Source organism: Ceratotherium simum, chromosome 7 (assembly GCF_057802395.1).
Source record: "Ceratotherium simum simum isolate JZ-2026a chromosome 7, ASM5780239v1, whole genome shotgun sequence".
In the NCBI taxonomy this organism is placed as follows: Eukaryota; Metazoa; Chordata; class Mammalia; order Perissodactyla; family Rhinocerotidae; genus Ceratotherium; species Ceratotherium simum.
The window spans coordinates 1,202,965-1,220,918 of record NC_141906.1 but is presented as its reverse complement, the minus strand read 5'-3'; the positions used below and the strand labels follow the sequence as shown (position 1 = coordinate 1,220,918).

General features: G+C 36.6%; 1 protein-coding gene across 9 annotated transcripts in view; it reads left to right on the top strand.

The window, feature by feature from the left end:
- Nucleotides 1–17,954, top strand: part of ELP4 (elongator acetyltransferase complex subunit 4) — a 240,597-nt gene that overhangs the window by 74,475 nt on the left and 148,168 nt on the right. For all 9 annotated transcript variants that reach the window (XM_004418554.2, XM_087433049.1, XM_087433045.1 and 6 more), the window contains one exon: nucleotides 13,626–13,710. In XM_004418554.2, coding sequence (XP_004418611.2) covers nucleotides 13,626–13,710 — 85 coding nt within the window. The remainder of the gene's footprint in view (nucleotides 1–13,625; nucleotides 13,711–17,954) is intronic.

Below are 17,954 nucleotides of genomic sequence, written 5' to 3'. Positions count from 1 at the left end.
CTGGGCGCGCACTGACACACTGCTTGTCAGGCCATGCTCTGGCGGCATCCCACATAAAGTGGAGGATGATGGGCACGGATGTTAGCTCAGGGCCAGTCCTCTTCAGCCAAAAGAGCAAGATCGGCATGGATGTTAGGTCAGGGCTGATCTTCCTCACAAAAAAAAAAAAAAAAATACTACAAAGCGATAGTAATTAAAACAGCATGGTACTGGTACGAAAACAAACACACAGATCAATGGAACAGAATTGAAAGCCCAGAAATAAAACCTCACATCTACGGGCAGCTAATCTTTGACAAAGGAGCTAAGAACATGCAATGCAGAAATGAAAGTCTCTTCAATAAATGGTGCTGGGAAAACTGGACAGCCACTTGCAAAAGAATGAAAGTAGACCATCTTCTTTTCCCATACACAAAAATTAACTCAAAATGGATTAAAGGTGAAGGTGAGACCTGAAACTATAAAACTCCTGGAGGAAAATATAGGTACTACACTACTTGTCATCAGCCATAAAGGGATCTTTTCAAATTCCATGTCTACTCAGACAAGGGAAACAAAAGAAAAAATAAACAAGTGGGACTTCATCACTTCATCAGATTAAAGAGCTTCTACAAGGCAAATGAAACCAGGGTCAAAATGAACAGGCAACCCACCAGCTGGGAAAAAATATTTGTAAACCATATATCCGACAAGGGATTAATCTCCATAATATATAAAGAACTCACACAACTGAACAACAAAAAAACAAACAACCTGATCAAAAAATGGGCAGAGGAAATGAATAGACACTTCTCCAAAGAAGATATACAGATGGCCAATAGGCACATGAAAAGATGCTCAACATCACTAATCATCAGGGAAATGCAAGTCAAAACCACACTAAGATACCATCTTACTCCCGTTAGAATGGCTATAATCACTAAGACAAAAAACAACAAATGCTGGAGAGGCTGTGGAGAAATGGGAACCCTAATCTACTGCTGGTGGGAATGCAAACTGGCACAACCTTTATGGAAAACAGTATGGAGATTCCTCAAAAAACTAAAAATAGAAATATCTTATGATCCAGCTATCCCACTACTGGGTATTTACCCAACGAACCTGAAATCAACAATCCAAAGAGGCTTATGCACCCCTATGTTCATCGCAGCATTATTCACTATAGCCAAGACGTGGAATCAACCCAAGTGTCCCTGGACTGATGATTGGATAAAGAAGATGTGGTATATATATACAATGGAATACTACTCAGCCATAAAAAAAGACAAAATCGCCCCATTTGCAGCAACATGGGTGGACCTGGAGGGTATTATGTTAAGCGAAATAAGCTGGAAAGAAAAAGACAAACAGTACATGGTTTCACTCGTATGTGGAAGATAAACCAACACACGGACAGATAGAACTGTTTGGTCGTTACCAGGGGCGAGGGGGGTGGGAGGTGGGCACAAGGGGTGGAGGGATGCATTTACGTGGTGACTGACAAACAATAATGTACAACTGAAATTTCACAATAAAAAAGAAAAAGATGGACGTTTGAGGAGGGATGTTGCCGTCCACTTATCTGCTGGTGATATGATTAAAGTGGAGAGAGAATATCTGAAAACTTAGAGTGAGAACTGTTATCCTGAAGCTCTGTTTGACTAGTACAGAGAAGTTTCCTGCTTGCCTGTCTGCCGGTCTTCCTTCTCTCTGTCCTTCAAGGGCTTTGAGCACACCGGGGGGAGTTGATCCGCACTCCTCAGCTCATGCTTGGTGTGCTGTCTTCATTGCTGTGCACGGGTTTTTAAAACATTATTTCCTGCCTCGCTCCACATCCCTCATCCTAGTCATCTTCCCCATAGGCGTACTGTCTCTTGTTTGTGGATACTCTTCCAAGTTTCTGTTCTTCCTTCAATAAAGTGATGTTTGACCGCTGACGCCTCTCTCTTTCTCACTCCCTACGTCCAGTCCATCAGCAAATCCTGTCGGCTCTATCTTCAATATATCCGGATCCTCATATCTTCTTGAAGCCTCCACCTCTGCCATGTTTATCTAAATTACCCACATTTCTTGCCAAAACTCTTGGAATAACCTCCTAATTGGTCTTGCTCCTTGCTCCTTGGTGGCTCCTATTTTTCTACAAAACGCCTAGTGAACCTTTTAACAAAGTGCTATTCAATAGAACTTTCTGGAATGACGGAAATTTTCTATATCTGTGCTGCCCTCTAGCCACGTGCAGCTAATGAGTACTTGCAATATGACACTGAAATTTTTAATTTTTAATTTTAATTAATTTAAATGTAAATGGCTCTATGTGACTAGTGACCATCTTGTTAGTACAGTTTACAACATAAGTCAGCTCTTAACACTGCTCCAGGTGAAACCCTCCAGTGATTTCTGATCTCACTCAGAATAGTAAAACCACATCCTAACAAAGATCCTGTAAGGCCCTCAGGCCCTAGTTGGCCTTACTTCATCTGATTGCTAGCCACCTCTCTGATCTCTTTGATCTCATTGGGGTTGGGGAAAGAAAGGATAAAGGGAATATCAAGAATGCTTTCCAGTTTTCAGGCATTAGAACTAGGCTGGTGCCATTTACTGATGTAAGTAAACGTAAACATATATCCAACAATATTAATTGAACACCTTCCCTGATGTGGACACTTTCTATAAACTTGAATACCTTTTATGAGTGCAGCATTATGCTAAGCTCTAGGTTTATGGTAGTAAACAAAGCAGCCATTGTCCCTGTCCATGTATAGGTAACAGTCTAGGGGGAAAGCATAACAAATTGTTTTAAAAACCAAGTAAACAAAGAAACATATGTGTAATTATAAATGGTAATGACAAAAAAAACAAATAACCCAATCAAAAAATGGGCAAAGGAAATGAACAGATATTCCAAGGAAGATGTACAGATGGCCAATAGGCACATGAAAAACTCCTTATGCCCCCGTATGTTGATTGCAGAATTATTCACTATAGCCAAGAAGTGGAAGCAACCCAAGTGTCCCTCGACAGATGATTGGATCAAGAAGATGTGGTATATATATACAGTGGAATACTACTCAGCTGTAAAAAAAGGAAGATATTATGTTAAGCGAAATAAGTCAGAAAGAGAAAGACAAACATTGTATAATTTCACTCATATGTGGAAGATAAACTAACACACATACAGAGAGAACAGTTTAGTGATTACCAGAGGTTGGGGGTGGGCACAAGGGGTGAAGGGGCGCATTTATATGGTGAGTGACAAATAATAATATACAACTGAAATTTCACAATGTTATAAACTATTATGACATCAATAAAAAAAATAATTAGACAAATATGTGCCAATATGTGTGTGTGTATATCTATATTTTTAGTGAATTAAGACCTTTTTTTTTTTTTTTGTGAGGAAAATTAGCCTTGAACTAGCATCTGTTGCCAATCTGCCTCTTTTTGCTGAGGAAGATTGGCCCTGGGCTAACATCTGTGCTCTACTTTATGTGTGGGATACCTGCCACAGCATGGCTTGATAAGCAGTGCGGTTGTCTGTGCCCAGGATCTGATCCTGTGAACCCCGGCCTGCCGAAGCAGAGTGCATGAACTTAACCACTATGCCACCGGCCTGGCCCCAAATTAAGACCATTTTTTAGTTGAGTACCCTAGTACAACGTGGGCAAAAGATATCAACAGGATGTTCTCACAAGAAGATATAGAAATGGCTTATAGGCGTCACTAGTAATCAAAGAAGTGTAAACAAAAACCAAAGAGACACCATTTTTCAACTATCAGATATTTTAAATGATAATGTCCTGTGTTAATTATGGTGTGGAGAAACACGTCACTTGTGTTAATTGTAGGAGTGTACGTCGTTAAAACAATTCTAGGATAGGGTATCAAAGTTAGATGTACATTATCATTGTTGCCATTTTACCATTTCTAGGCACTTATCATAAAGAAATAATGATACAAGTTAGCAAAGATGTATTTACAAGAATGATCATCATAATTATGTGTCATGCTGAAAATCTGGAAACAACCTAAGAATTGTCAGTATAGATTGGTTGAATAAATTATGTTGCATCCAAATAATAGAATACCTTGCATGCAAAGTGAGGAGATTTAAAAAAATTACAAAATAGAATAAAATATATAGAATGTAATAATATATGACATATTTGTAGAAAGTGGTCTATAAGGGTCTACATCAGTAGTCTAACAGTAATTATTTCCGGGTGTTTGAATTATGGGTGATTTTTCTTTGTTTTCACTTTCTTGAGACACTGGTTAATTTAGAGGCTCGTTGGTTGGACAGCCAGGTTTGAATCCTGGCTCTTCCGCTCACTGGCTGTAGGACATTGTCAAGTTACTTTGCTTCTCGGGCCCACCTTTCTTAGACTGTAAAATTCGAGTAATAATAATAGAAACTACTTCATAAGGTTATTAAATAAGATAATGAAAATTTAGCACTTAGCACACAATGGCTGGCGTAGTAAGGGCTACATGAATTTTGGCCTCCATCATTGTTATCATTTCTGTTATATGTTTGAAATTCATCTAATAAACGTAATTTTATTGCCAACTAAATCAATAAAGCTATTTCACCTTTGGGAAAAAATGTAACTATTTGAGCAAATATTTTTAATCTGGACAATCAGCTCTCTTCTCATTCTTTCCTTTGAGAAAAACACAGTTGGAGATCAATTCCTCCTTAGATATCAGCCCATGAAAGAGCAGTGGCGATATTCCCTGTGCCTCCCACACTCCTTAGCTCACTCCTGGAATTGGATTAGAAGACTTGATAGCAGATTGCTTCTTGCTATTCACTTGGCAGTTCTAGGCGGTCCCATTGTACAAATCTCATTCCTTCTTACCGCCTTAGGCACATACCTTGTCTCATCAGTTATCCCACCTGACCTCCATTCATCCTTCAACTGGAGCTTTACTGTATTATATTGACACCATGGGCACTGATAATAGCTAACAATTACTAAAAACTGGTTTTCTGTCAGATATTGTTATTAGCATATTACAGATGAAGTTTGTAGTATCACCATTTTGAAAATGAAGAAGTAGGCATAACAGGTTTACTTAGTTTATTTAAAGTCATACGGGGGTTCAATCGCAAGGGACCCCAAATAACCAAAATAATCCTGAAAAAGAAAAAAGTTGGAAGTCTCACGCTTCCTGATTTCAAAGCATATTGTAAAGCAACAGTAATCAGAACAGTGTGGTGTGGTCCTGGCATATAGACAGACTTGCAGACCAATGGAATAGACTAGAGGATCCAGAAAAACCCTTGCATGCATAGTCAAATGATCTTCAACAAGAGTGCCAAGGCCCTCAAGGGAAAAGGACAGTCTTTAGTAAGTGGTGTTGGGAAAACTGGACATCCACATGCAGATGGACCCTTATCTTGTACCATATCCAAAAATTAACTCAGAGTGGATTAAAGACCTAAACGTAAAACCCAAAACTATAAAAATCCTAGAAGAAAACACGGGAAAATCTTCATGACATTGGATTTGGCAGTGATTTCTTGGGTATAACACCAAAAGCATAGACAACAAAAGCAAAAGTAGACAAAACATGGTGGGACTACCTCAAACTTAAAAACTTCTCTGCATCAAAGGACACAATCACCAGAGTGAAAAGGCAGCCTCTAAGGAGTGGGAGACAGTATTTGCAAATCTTTTATCTGATAAGGAATTAATATCCAGAATATAGAAAGAACTACATCTCAACAACAAAAAACAAATAACCTGATTAAAAACTGGGCAAAGGACTTAATCGAAATTTTTCCAAAGATGGTATACAAATGGCCAACATGCATATGAAAAGATATTCAACAACACTACCATTAGAGAAAATGCAAGTCAAAGCCACAATGAGATATCACCTCACACCCATCAGGATGGCTACTATCAAAAAAATATAAAATAAGAAATGTTGGCCAGGACGTGGAGAAATCAGAACCCTTGTGCTCTGTTGGTGGGATTGTAAATGGTGCAACTGCTATGAAAAACAATGTGACAGTTCCTCAAAAAAATTAAAAATAGAACTACTATATGATCCAGCAATCTCACTTCTGGGTATATATCCAAAAGTCTTGAAAGTGGGATCTCAAAGAGATACTTGCATACCCATGTTCGTAGCAGCGTTATTCACAACAGCCAACACGTGGAAGCAACCCAGATGTCTATCACTGAATGAATGGTTAAACAAAATGTGGCATATACATATGATGGAATACTATACCACCTTAGAAAGGAAGGAGATTCTGTTACATGCTACAACATGGATAAACTTTGAGGACGTTATGCTAAGTGAAATAAGCCAGTCACAAAAAGACAAATACTGTGTGATTTCACTCTAATGAGGTATCTTAAGTAGTCAAATTTATAGAAACAGAAAGTAGAATGGTAGTTAACAGGGGCTGGAGGGAGGGAAAATGAGGAGTTATTTAGTGGATATAGAGTTTCAGTTTTGCAAGATGAAAAAGTTCTACAGATCTGTTGCACAACAATGTGACTATCCTTAACACTATTGAACCATACACTGTATGTGTGTTTTACCACAGTTAAAAAGAAAAACGGGGAGGGGCCGGCTCCTTGGCCTAGTAGTTAAGTTCAGCATGCTCCACTTCGACAGCCCAGGTTCAGTTCCAGGGCGTGGACCTACACCACTTGTGGGCGGCCATGTTGTGGCAGCAACCTACATACAAAATAGAGGAGGATTAGCACAGATGGTAGCTCAGGGCAAATCTTCCTCAAGCAAAAAGAGGAAGATTGGCAACAGGTGTTAGCTCAGGGCGAATCTTCCTCAGGAAAAAAAAAAAAAAGAAGAAGAAGAAAGAGAAAAAAGGGGGAGAATAGATTGGATTAAAAATTTAGCTATATTCTATTTACAAAAGATAAATTCAAAATATATGGACAAGGAAATATTTAAAGTAAAATGAGAAAGATATACCAGGCAAAAAACAAACAAAACAACAACACAATGAAATACCACTTCACTGGGGCTGGCCCCGTGGCGGTTAAGTGCACGTGCTCTGCTGCTGGCGGCCCGGGTTCGGATCCCGGGCGCACACTGACACACCACTTGTCAGGCCATGCTGTGGTGGTGTCCCACATAAAGTAGAAGAAGATAGGCATGGATGTTAGCCCAGGGCCAGTCTTCCTCAGCAAAAAGAGGAGGATTGGCATGGATGTTAGCTCAGGGCTAATCTTCCTCACCAAAAAAAAAAAAAAAAAAGAAATACCACTTCACACACTCTAAGAAAGTTAGAGTCAAAAAGTCAGATATTAGCAAGTGTTGACAAGGATATAGAGGAATCAGAACACTCCTACACTGCTAGTGGGAATGTAAAATGGTACAGTTGCTTTGGAAAATGATCTGGCATTTCCTCAAAAAGTTAAACATAGAGTTACCATTTGATCCAGCAATTCCACTCCTAGATATATGCCCAAGAAAACTGAAAGCATGTCCACACAAAAACTTGTACATATGTATTCGTAGAAGCATTATTCATAGTAGCCTAGAAGTGGAAACAACCCAAATGTCCATCAGCTGATGAATGGATAAACAAAATATGGTATATCTATACAATGGAATATTATTTAGCAATAAAAAGGAATGAAATATTGATACATGCTATGACATGGATGAACCCTTAAAACATTATGTTAGTGAGAGAAGCCAGTCCCAAAAGAAAACATATGATTCCATTTATATGAAATGTCCATAATAAGCAAATATATGGAGACAGAAAGAAAACTAGTAGTTCCTTAGGGCTGGGGGACATGGAGGGGTTGGGAAGGATATACTAATGGGTACAAGATTCCTTTTAGAAGGGATGAAAATGTTCTAAAATTGATTCTGGTAGTAGTTACATAATTCTGTGAATATACAAAAGCCGTTGAATTGCGCACTCTTAATGGATGAATTGTATGGTATCTGAATTAATATCTCAATAAAGTTGTTATCAATAAAAAGAAAATTAAAGGATCCATTGATTTTAGCCAGTGCAAGTCACTGGTGACCACAGTAAGAACAGTTTTAATGGACTGATGGTGGTGAAAGCCTAGTAGGATTTAAGTGAAAATGTAAGGAGAGAAATCGACAGCAAAGATGAGAAAACTCAAGGAGTTTTGGTGCAGAGAAATAGAATAAAATAGAGTAGAAGCTGGCAGAGGAAGTGGGGCAGGAGGTGTTTTTGATTGTTTAAAAGGGAGAGATGCAGTACGTTTATATGCTATAGAAAGCATTGAGTGGGAAGGGAAAGCTCATGATGCTGGAGAGGGGAGGGTTGCGGAAGTGACTTCCTACCGTTTGCAGCCTGCACAAGTGGAGGTCCTGGCTGCGTGCAGGTGTGTGGGTAGGTCACCTGTGGTAGCATGGGAGGAGAGAGTATTTAGATGTAGTGGTGGGTGTCTCTTCTGGTTGCTAATGTTTTCTCAGTGAAAGCTCACAAGCTGAGAATGAAGATGGGGGAAGAGATATTGGAGGTTTGTTAAAAAGGAGAAATTATAAGAAAGTCACGTAGGAGTGTGAGAGGGTGTATAGTGGTGCCCCTCGTGTGTTCCTAGTCTCTCTATGTTCTTCTCTTAGTTGAGTGTCTGTGGTGAAGAGAATCACACTCACTGTTGTTAGGTGAAAAGCATCAGAAAAGAAAAATCGATAAATGACAGCCTACAGAGTACTAGTGATGGAATTTTTAACTTGAAAATTACTTATGAATAGATTTCACAGTCTTTATAGTCACATGCAAATTACGTGCTAATAAAACTTTAGCTCAGCAAACTATTTTACACAATTAGTTGACGTATTTGATATTGTGTTTACTGCCCTATAAGTGTATCTCACTATTTGTCATCGGTAAATACCTGAAATATATGTGTAAATAGAATTTTGCAGTACAAGTCGTATTTTCTCACTGATTTGCATAATAATGTCAAAAAGCTTCATCTTCACTTTAATCCTAATTGGGAGTGAGAACAGTTTCTCTTCCTGAGTATTTCTGTCAACTAGTTAAATCAATATTTAAATGCACCAGAAGTTCTTATTTTTAAAACATCCAGCAATAATCATTTTAATAAGAAAAATCAATCTTAAAAAAAAATAAAAAGTTATTCTTTAACTAGGTAATTTTAAGTCAGAATGGACAACAGAGATTATCTAGTGCAACTCCTTCACTTTGCAGATGAGAACATTTTGAGGCCCAGAACGGAAAAATTAAAGAATTTGCCTCATATCACACATACAGCTGCAGTTGTTGGTGCAGACAGAACTAGAACCCAGACCTTGAGTATACTTTCCACTGTGTTATGTGTTTATAAATCTGGGCTTTTCCATATTGAATTTTCTTTGTATATCATGTGCCAAATTAATTCAAGTGAGGCCTGTTGGTGAAGGTCTCATCGGTGCAACTAAAGCAGGAATGTCTTCTGGAAACTGTTCACCTGGATGCTTCAACTGTGTTGCATGGAGCCATGTTTAAACCTCATCTGAGGCACGTTATGAACCCACAGACTTTTGTTGAGTCTGGATCTCATTCTGAGATTTTGTCTTAGTTTAGCCAAAAGAGCAGGTAAGTTGAAGTTTTAGAAAACTTGAGGGTTTTTTTGTGTGTGTGTGAGAAAGATCACCCCTGAGCTAACATCCGTGCCAATCCTCCTCTTTTTGCTGAGGAAGACTGGCCCTGGGCTAACATCCATGCCCATCTTCCTCCACTTTATGTGGGACACTGCCACATCATGGCCTGACAAGCAGTGCCTCGGTGTGCGCCCGGGATCTGAACCCCAGGCCGCCAGCAGCAGAGCGCACGCACTTAACCACTCCGCCATGGGGCTGGCCCCTAGAAAACTTGAGTTTTAAGTGCAACTTCTGTCGCTTAATTCTTGTACAGCCTTGAGCAAATTATTTAGCCTCTAATGGTCTTAATTTTCTCAACCATAAGTAGAGATAATGGCTCTCCTTACCTCACAGGGTCATTGTGCTGAGTGGGTGTTGTGGCAGTGAGCACAGGGTTTTTGAGTATTTATTGTGTACCAGACACTTGACCAGTTGATAAAATTAAAGTCAGGTAGTCTTCTTAGAAACAAACCCAAAAACTTAGTATCTGTGAGTAAAGTTTTCACTTATCAGTTAGTTAATTTCATATGTATATAATTTTATATTTGTAATTTATCTTTTCACAAATAAAATCTCATCTCCTGTTACCCAGGCCTTTTTTTTGTTATTGTTACCTTTATTCTTTGATCACGTTAAGACTTCTGTCAGTATTCCTTTGTTCATTGACAAACTGCAAAGCAATTATCTGTTATTTCTTATCTACTTGATTTCTTTCCTAGGTATGCTACTTCTGAATCTGTCTCTTACAGCAGATTTTTAAAATCTTTCTTAATGAGGTTGAATGACAAAATTACTTTTCACAGGAGAACCAATGCCATTTGTTGATATAAATTAAAGTTCTCAGATTCGAATGTCCATTAGACCTCTTCCTGAAAATCAGGTGAGGGTGGACATTGGTAGGTACAAAAGTCCTATTTTTTTTCTATCAACTTTTTAAAAAATGTTAAACTTGGTTATCAGAATATAGATTTACATTTGTGTCATTGGGCCCCTTTTATCCATGTTTGTATATTAATATAAAGAAAGAAATTCCTGTCAAACAACATGGTAATATAAGCAGACACATGAATAATGCACATAGAACAATTGTATTTTTTTTGGTTAAAGAAGATTTTAATTGCTTGATGTTTTAAAAGTAAAAATTAAATTTCTAGTAATTGTTTTTATATTCTTTGTACTGTTATAGTTTTAAAAACAAATTGTGGAATCTCAAGATAGATCATTTTACTATAAAAGTTATTGAAAATTCAGAAAATCAGGTAACATAGGATACATGATTTGAAGTATGCTGCCTTTGGGACATGTTTTAGATACTTTGATAACTTAACCTCTGTTAAATGCTTGGCAACGTTAGTAAGAAAGCCAGGGTCACCTTCGTAACTGGGTTTCCTTCTTGCTGACTCTTGTTTTCTGCGTTACTAGACTGCTGAACAACAATAACAAGAAGGCAACAGCCTCAAAATTAAAGAGGTTTAATTAAAAACAAATTTTAGATGACTATGGAAGATATTTATTTTCAGCAAAAAAAACTATTATGGATATTGGTGGCAAGGAAATGTATCTCATGGAGATTGACAATACTTGGTATTTTAATATCAGTACCATATAAATTAGTTCAGGTCTTTTTTTTTTTTTTTTACAGTTTTATTTATTTATTTATTTTTTTGTGAGGAAGATCAGGCCTGAGCTAACTAACATCCATGCTAATCCTCCTCTTTTTGCTGAGGAAGACCGGCTCTGAGCTAACATCTATTACCAATCCTCCTCCTTTTTTTTTTTTTTCCCCCCCAAAGCCCCAGTAGATAGTTGCATGTCATAGTTGCACATCCTTCTAGTTGCTGTATGTGGGATGCGGCCTCAGCATGGCCGGAGAAGCAGTGCGTCGGTGCGTGCCTGGGATCCGAACCCAGGCCGCCAGTAGCAGAGTGCACACACTTAACCGCTAAGCCATGGGGCCGGCCCCAAATTAGTTCAGTTTTAAATGCTCTAATCTCATGTATCCAGCAATGACTATTCTCAATTAATATACCTAAATATATTGATTTTTTCCCCATTTTATTTTGTTCTCAAAGTAGAAATCTAATTCGTTTAGAGAAATGTATTTTATTACTTACAAAGTTCTAAGCATTCTTGGCAATTGGATTGTTTTATGTCAATGTTAAATAAGGAAAGAGATTAAGAGGCATTGGCTTTATGTTTTCATTTTTGTTCTCATATCAAATAAACCTCCCTTGCCTTTGAAGAGAATCTCAGATCTACTATAGCTACCTTAACAGACTGTGAGAATATGAAATAAATAACAGATCATGTTGGTTGAATAAATTGTGGCAACTAAAAAACTAAGAAGTGATGTATGTGGGTGGTGTTTAATAATGTGCCTTCAGATAACAAATTTACTCCCAAGTATTTGAGGCAGATTTTATTATTGAACAATTCTGGGCAGAGGGAAAAATGCTTAAGAAACTTTTTGCATGTATGAAATGATAATGGTCTTGAGTAGATTCATTACTGTGGATTGGGATGCACTGGCTGTGTTCTTGGTCCACCCTCCTTTAACCCATGGTGATGTCCATCTGGTGGTTGACTGGAGTTCATTTCCTAATCTGGGACCTTGGGGCAGATTTTACCCCCTGTGCAAAGTTAATTGGCCTGGGTGGGAATTGAATCTGCTGTGTTCCAAAGGCAGCACTGTGTTCTGAAAGTTGAGCTAGCCAGGGCAAATATGTGTTATGAGACCGTCATATCGTTGCCTTTATGGAATATCATTATTTATAGACACATTTCCTCATTCATGAAGCTAGAAAAAATGTGTTCATGTAATTTGTTGTAATTTCATTGAAAATGGAGAAATAACTATATGAGAAATAACCATCCTCCCAAATCCTTCAATTGGAGCCATATTTGTTTTGCACAGAACAGCATTCTTTTCTCTTGGTTTCATTTTTGTTAGATAGGTACTTTGGGGCTAGGTGTGACTAGTCAATAAAATGTTTACAGAGATATGCATATATTTTTGCTGGACCACCTACCATTGATTTTGCACACTGAGCAGTCTGCTACATTTCCTAACTTTTTATATTCTTTAATGTTAGAGATATGCTCCAAGTTAAATTTAATTCTTTCTTTAGGGCATTTCTTCTGCCTGTGTGAATGCTTTACTTAGCATCCTAGTAAAGCAGCTACTGTTGTCTTTAAGGTCCCACAAGTTTTACAGCATTAGGCACTCAACTTCTGAAATAGCTGTGCTCCTCAACTCCATTATCGTGACATTTAATGTTCAGCCATAGCACACAGGTTGTCCGTTATGAAGATTCTTAAATTTGGTTAATGTTAAAGCAAATTTTCTTCACCGTTACTAAATTTTCTTTGAGATGTTTCGTAGCATTTGTAAAATATTTTAAAATAGTAACATTAATGCTAATATTCATGTGGGAAATCATTTAGGTTATCTTCCTAAATTCGTATGTTTGTTTTATTGTCTTCTTTTTACAAACGAAGTGGAGCTTATACTGGTCTTCATTTGTCTTAAAAGATCAAGTTTTTGAATTACTATTATTTTAGCAGTTTGTTCTAAGAAAAAAAACTGATGGAAGATGAGCTCGGGTGATTGGGACATTGATTCAGGTTTACTTGGCGAAGCAGTTCATTAACTACTTGTTAGTTATCTATGATTATTTCTGAAAAGCTATAGTGGCTTCCATCTTTTAGGTTGCTTCATTAAATCATTAATTTTCTTGGAGGTAACTAAGCCTGACATAATTAAGTCATCTCAGTTTCCACAGATTTTTATCTTCCCATTATGTCAAGAACATTGAGCTAGTTAACACAAGGCATTGTAATTTATTCCCTGGATGTATTGACTTTATATTTTGGAATTATTTATAGTGTTTTGGCTAGTTTTATATTATATTTAAGTAATCTCATAAATGTATACCTTTTAATTATTTACTTAATGTTTTACCTTAGATTTTGTATTTCCTGTGTAATAAGCCCATTTATGTGTTTGAACCACTTCTTACCAACAGCTCTTTGACCCATGGCTACATGAAGCTGCTTCACTTTATCCAGAACATTATTTATGAGGAAGGATTTGATGGATCCAATCCCCAGGTATTGAGTACCTTCAAAGCCTTTTATAATCAATCATATATGTAATGTTGTTTTCAAACTCTCTAGGCGCAGACCGAGAAGGTCTTAAAATAATCAACAGTGAACAAGCTGTTTCCAAGCACAGAAGATATAACTACGCAGAGCACAGGCAGCTTTAGTCTGACTGTTAATTTTAGCTAAGTTCTCAGTGGATACACATGAGATGTATACATACATTGTCAACATTAATTATTTTTAAATATGTATATGTAGCACCCAGAATTAATAAATAGCCACACTTTGAAAGTTACTCTTAAGTCTGCAAGATTTGTACTTTCCTCTCTAAATTTTTTATACTTCTGTCATTCGGTCCTTAGTTTTGAATTACCTTGTGAGTAAGAATTAGTTATTTTAAGATTTTGTTTCTTATTACATTATGCTTTGAGTTGTCTCATTGAATTAAAAAATGCATTTTATTTGCTATATTAAAATATTTTATAATTTAACTATTTCTCTGTTGCTCAATTTTTAAAAACTTCCTTTGAATTCCCACTATTAAAGATATTCTGGTTAGTTTAACTTAAACAAAATAGGGGAAATTTTATTTCTAGATATCATGCCTTTCAGAATTCTTCCTCAGTGATTTTAATTGCTATAGCTGCTAAAAGATTTGCGTTTCCTTTATATTATTTTAGCAGAATTATTTCCAGAGCACTGTTATTTTTATTGAAGAAGACAAAGAAGCCAAAATCTTGTTTTTGGCGTTATCAACTACGTTTGCTTTTAATTCATAGATTTTTAGATCTTCTTATAAACTGTGCTGCTATTTTTAACACTTTGTGTATGGTAAAATAAATTTTTAAATTTATCTTGGCTATTAGTTTAATAGCCGGTTGAAAGTACTTATGTCTGTGTAGTGAGGCACAGACGTTCATTTATAGATGGCTTTTTGTGTATGTTAAGTTTTTGTCATGGCACTTGGTATTTAATACAATTTTGTTTTGCTCATTGTTGCTTCGTTTTTGATCCTAGCTAAGATTAATGGGCACCATGTCTTCTTTTTGGTGGCAATGCCCGTCTGGAGAGGTAAATTGGTCCCTGACAGACACCTCTCCCCACTCGCTGTGGTAACTATGGAAACAGACATGTCATAACAGTTCCTATGGTACAGTGTGCAGAGCTGCTGCTCTTGCAGGATGATGGCACATCTTCTAAGAGCAAGATATCTTGTAGAATGCAAAAAAAGCAAAGACAATAGCAGAGAGAGACACACATACTTACACATCCATCCAAAGAACCCTTAGTAAGTAAGCTATTATTAGAATGGAATGAAAGGTTTGTTTTCTTAGTTATTTGAGTATGAAACAATGCCATTTTCAATAAACAGTATGTTATTTCATGAACATTGATAGACAACGAACTGGAGCTAGTTTGGCTATCTGAACCAGAGGTTCTGTAACTACTGACTTTCATAGAGATTAAACAAGGTTGAGATACACATTTCTATGGTAAATACCAAGAATGCTAAAAAAAATTTTTTTAATTAAAATATGCCAAGTTATTATAAAAATATATTTCCAATTTCGCTGGAATTAAAATATAGTTAGTGAATTTCCATATTGTTAAATTATAGTTTGTGTCATGTGCTAAATTACCTAGTCTATAGGTCTGTCTCAGAAACTTTAGATGAATTCCAGAAGCCACAAAAATGCATCTATCAGGCACTACTTCAAAAAATATTGTTTCTGAGTCAAAATAATATTCTGACACTGAGATAAATCCTACTTTTTAAAAGGAAATTTTCATCTTACTTTCTCTATCACTACATTTTCAAATAAACTAAACTAGTTGGAGGCAATATATAGAAATAGATTCTAAGGAACAGAATATTACATACTGTATAATTAACATTGGTAGTAAGTAAAATATTGTAGCTCATCTGTGAAGCTATGTGGAGTGGAGACATTTACAAATTACTGTCATAACTTCATTTGTTTTTAATTTCTGATTTTCAAGTATCTAAGAAATAGCAAATAAAAAATGAAATTTGAACATTGATTTTACTTAGAATAACAGATTAACTATTTTAGATGTTCTCATAGGAATAAATTTAACTATTTATTGTTCAGCTGTAAGCAAAAGTTTACTTTTTGAATTTCATTATGCCTCACAGTATGCCCCATTATTATTTAGGGTAGCGAAGGAATTGTATGTCCCAAATACACAGGAAATTTGTAATCCAGCCTTTGTTTTTGCAATTACCGTCATATTTTTAAAAATATAAATGTATTTCCTGTGTTGAAGTGTTAAGCTTAATTATGTTCTGATTTGCTGTGACCCTACCTCACTTAGTTATCTTATCACTCATTCATTTTTTGGCTTAATATTTTCATTCTTTCTATTACATATATCAGTGTATCTGTCGAAGTCACTAGACTTCTGTAGTTCTCCTCATTCTGCATTTTTGTTATGAAGTTTTAGCAAGTACTTTTTGATACAGCGGGCTGGGTGAGGATGACTGTGGGTTAAAATGCAGCCCACCCTTAGTTTCTGAAACGTTGGCAGGATACATAAACAATGTGGTGCTGCTCTCCTTTTACCTTCATGTTTCATTCTGATATCTGATTTTTTTGGAAATTCTCTCTCCCTTTTTCCAGATTGCTCTTTTTGTTGGGACTCTAACTTAAGCTACAGGTTTTTTTTTTTTGTTTTTTGTGAGGAAGATTGGCCCTGAGCTAACATCTGCCAATCCTCCTCTTTTTTTTGCTGAGGAAGACTGGCCCTGGCCTAACATCCACGCCCATCTTCCTCTACTTTATATGGGATGCTGCCACAGCATGGCATGACAAGTGGTATGTCGGTGCATGCCCAGGATCCGAACTGGTGAACCCTGGGCCGCCGCAGCAGAGCGCGTGCACTTACCCGCTTGTACCACCAGGCCGGCCCCTTAAGCTACAGTTTATGAGATAACAAGTTTAGGGATGACAAAATGAGCCTTATTCTTGCCATTTTATTTAAGTTCTGAGTTTCTAAGTAATATGGAAAAAGGAATAACGATGATATTTCACAGATATCTTACACAGACTCGTCAGAAACTTATTTATACTTCTAACATATGCCCTGGTACATCTTAGTACTTCACTTCATTCAAGTAATGCAGAAACAAAAAGAAAACAATTTTTATGGACCATCAAGGATCATAACATACGGTATCTTAGGTGGTTGTCTGTGAGAACCTTAATACAACCAGGAAAGATGATTGGACCAGCTGCCTTGATAGTGTCATCACGCTCCAGGTCCTTGGAGTCAGGAATTTTTCTCAGGTGTGCTCAGATTAAATATCTTTCTGTAATCTCATTCTTATGGTTTTATCCAGGCCATTGTGTCACTTTATGTATTTGAAGAATTGTATGGTCTCATAGAGCAGTCTTCTATTCTATTCTTGTTATTTTAGAGATGAGAAAACTAAGACCTAAGTAATGTGTAATCATCCATCTACTTAGTTGCACAGTCTAGACTGAAAGTCTATCTTACTCATCCTACTAACTACCTTCCCCTTAGGTTTTCCTTGTCTGACATCTCAGTGTTTTATTAATTTTCCCTACTTTCTTTTGTCAGTGAATTCTCCTTGAAAAGAAATACACAAATTCAACTTTCATCTGTGATATCAGGGAGATAGATATATTGTGTTGGGCAATAACTTGTTGGTTAATAAATTTCATTAGTGGTATTTCATAGCAATAGCAAGTGATATATTTTAGGATCTTGTTTCATCAGAAATCGCAACTAAAGTGGCAAATGTTCCAAATCTTTGCTTTAGGAGAGAAATCTTATTTTTCTCATTAAAATTGTAGTAATGATTTTCCAGTTATTTCCATATGCTATATTTTGCTAGTGTCTCCTTCCTTTGCCTGGAAATTTTGCTGGATTGCTAAGGAAAGTATTTTTAAAATGTCTGTTCACTTAGAATAACCCAAACAGTAGAATAGTGTAAACACATCTTCTGGCAAACTCTTATTGACAAGCATCCTAGGTTTTACTTAATGTTTTTTAAATGTTCTTTTCCCAAGAAATATTTGTCACTATTATTATGACCTTAATGGCTATAGGCTCAAGTTCTAAATGTTCACCTAAGTTTTATGAAAAGTGTTGAATTTAAATTATTCTTGTAAAAATAGATTTAAGAAGAAAAGGTAGAGGCTAGTGTAAAATCTAAAACCAAAAACATGCATTTTTAAGCTTCTTTCAAACAAAATAGTAGACAG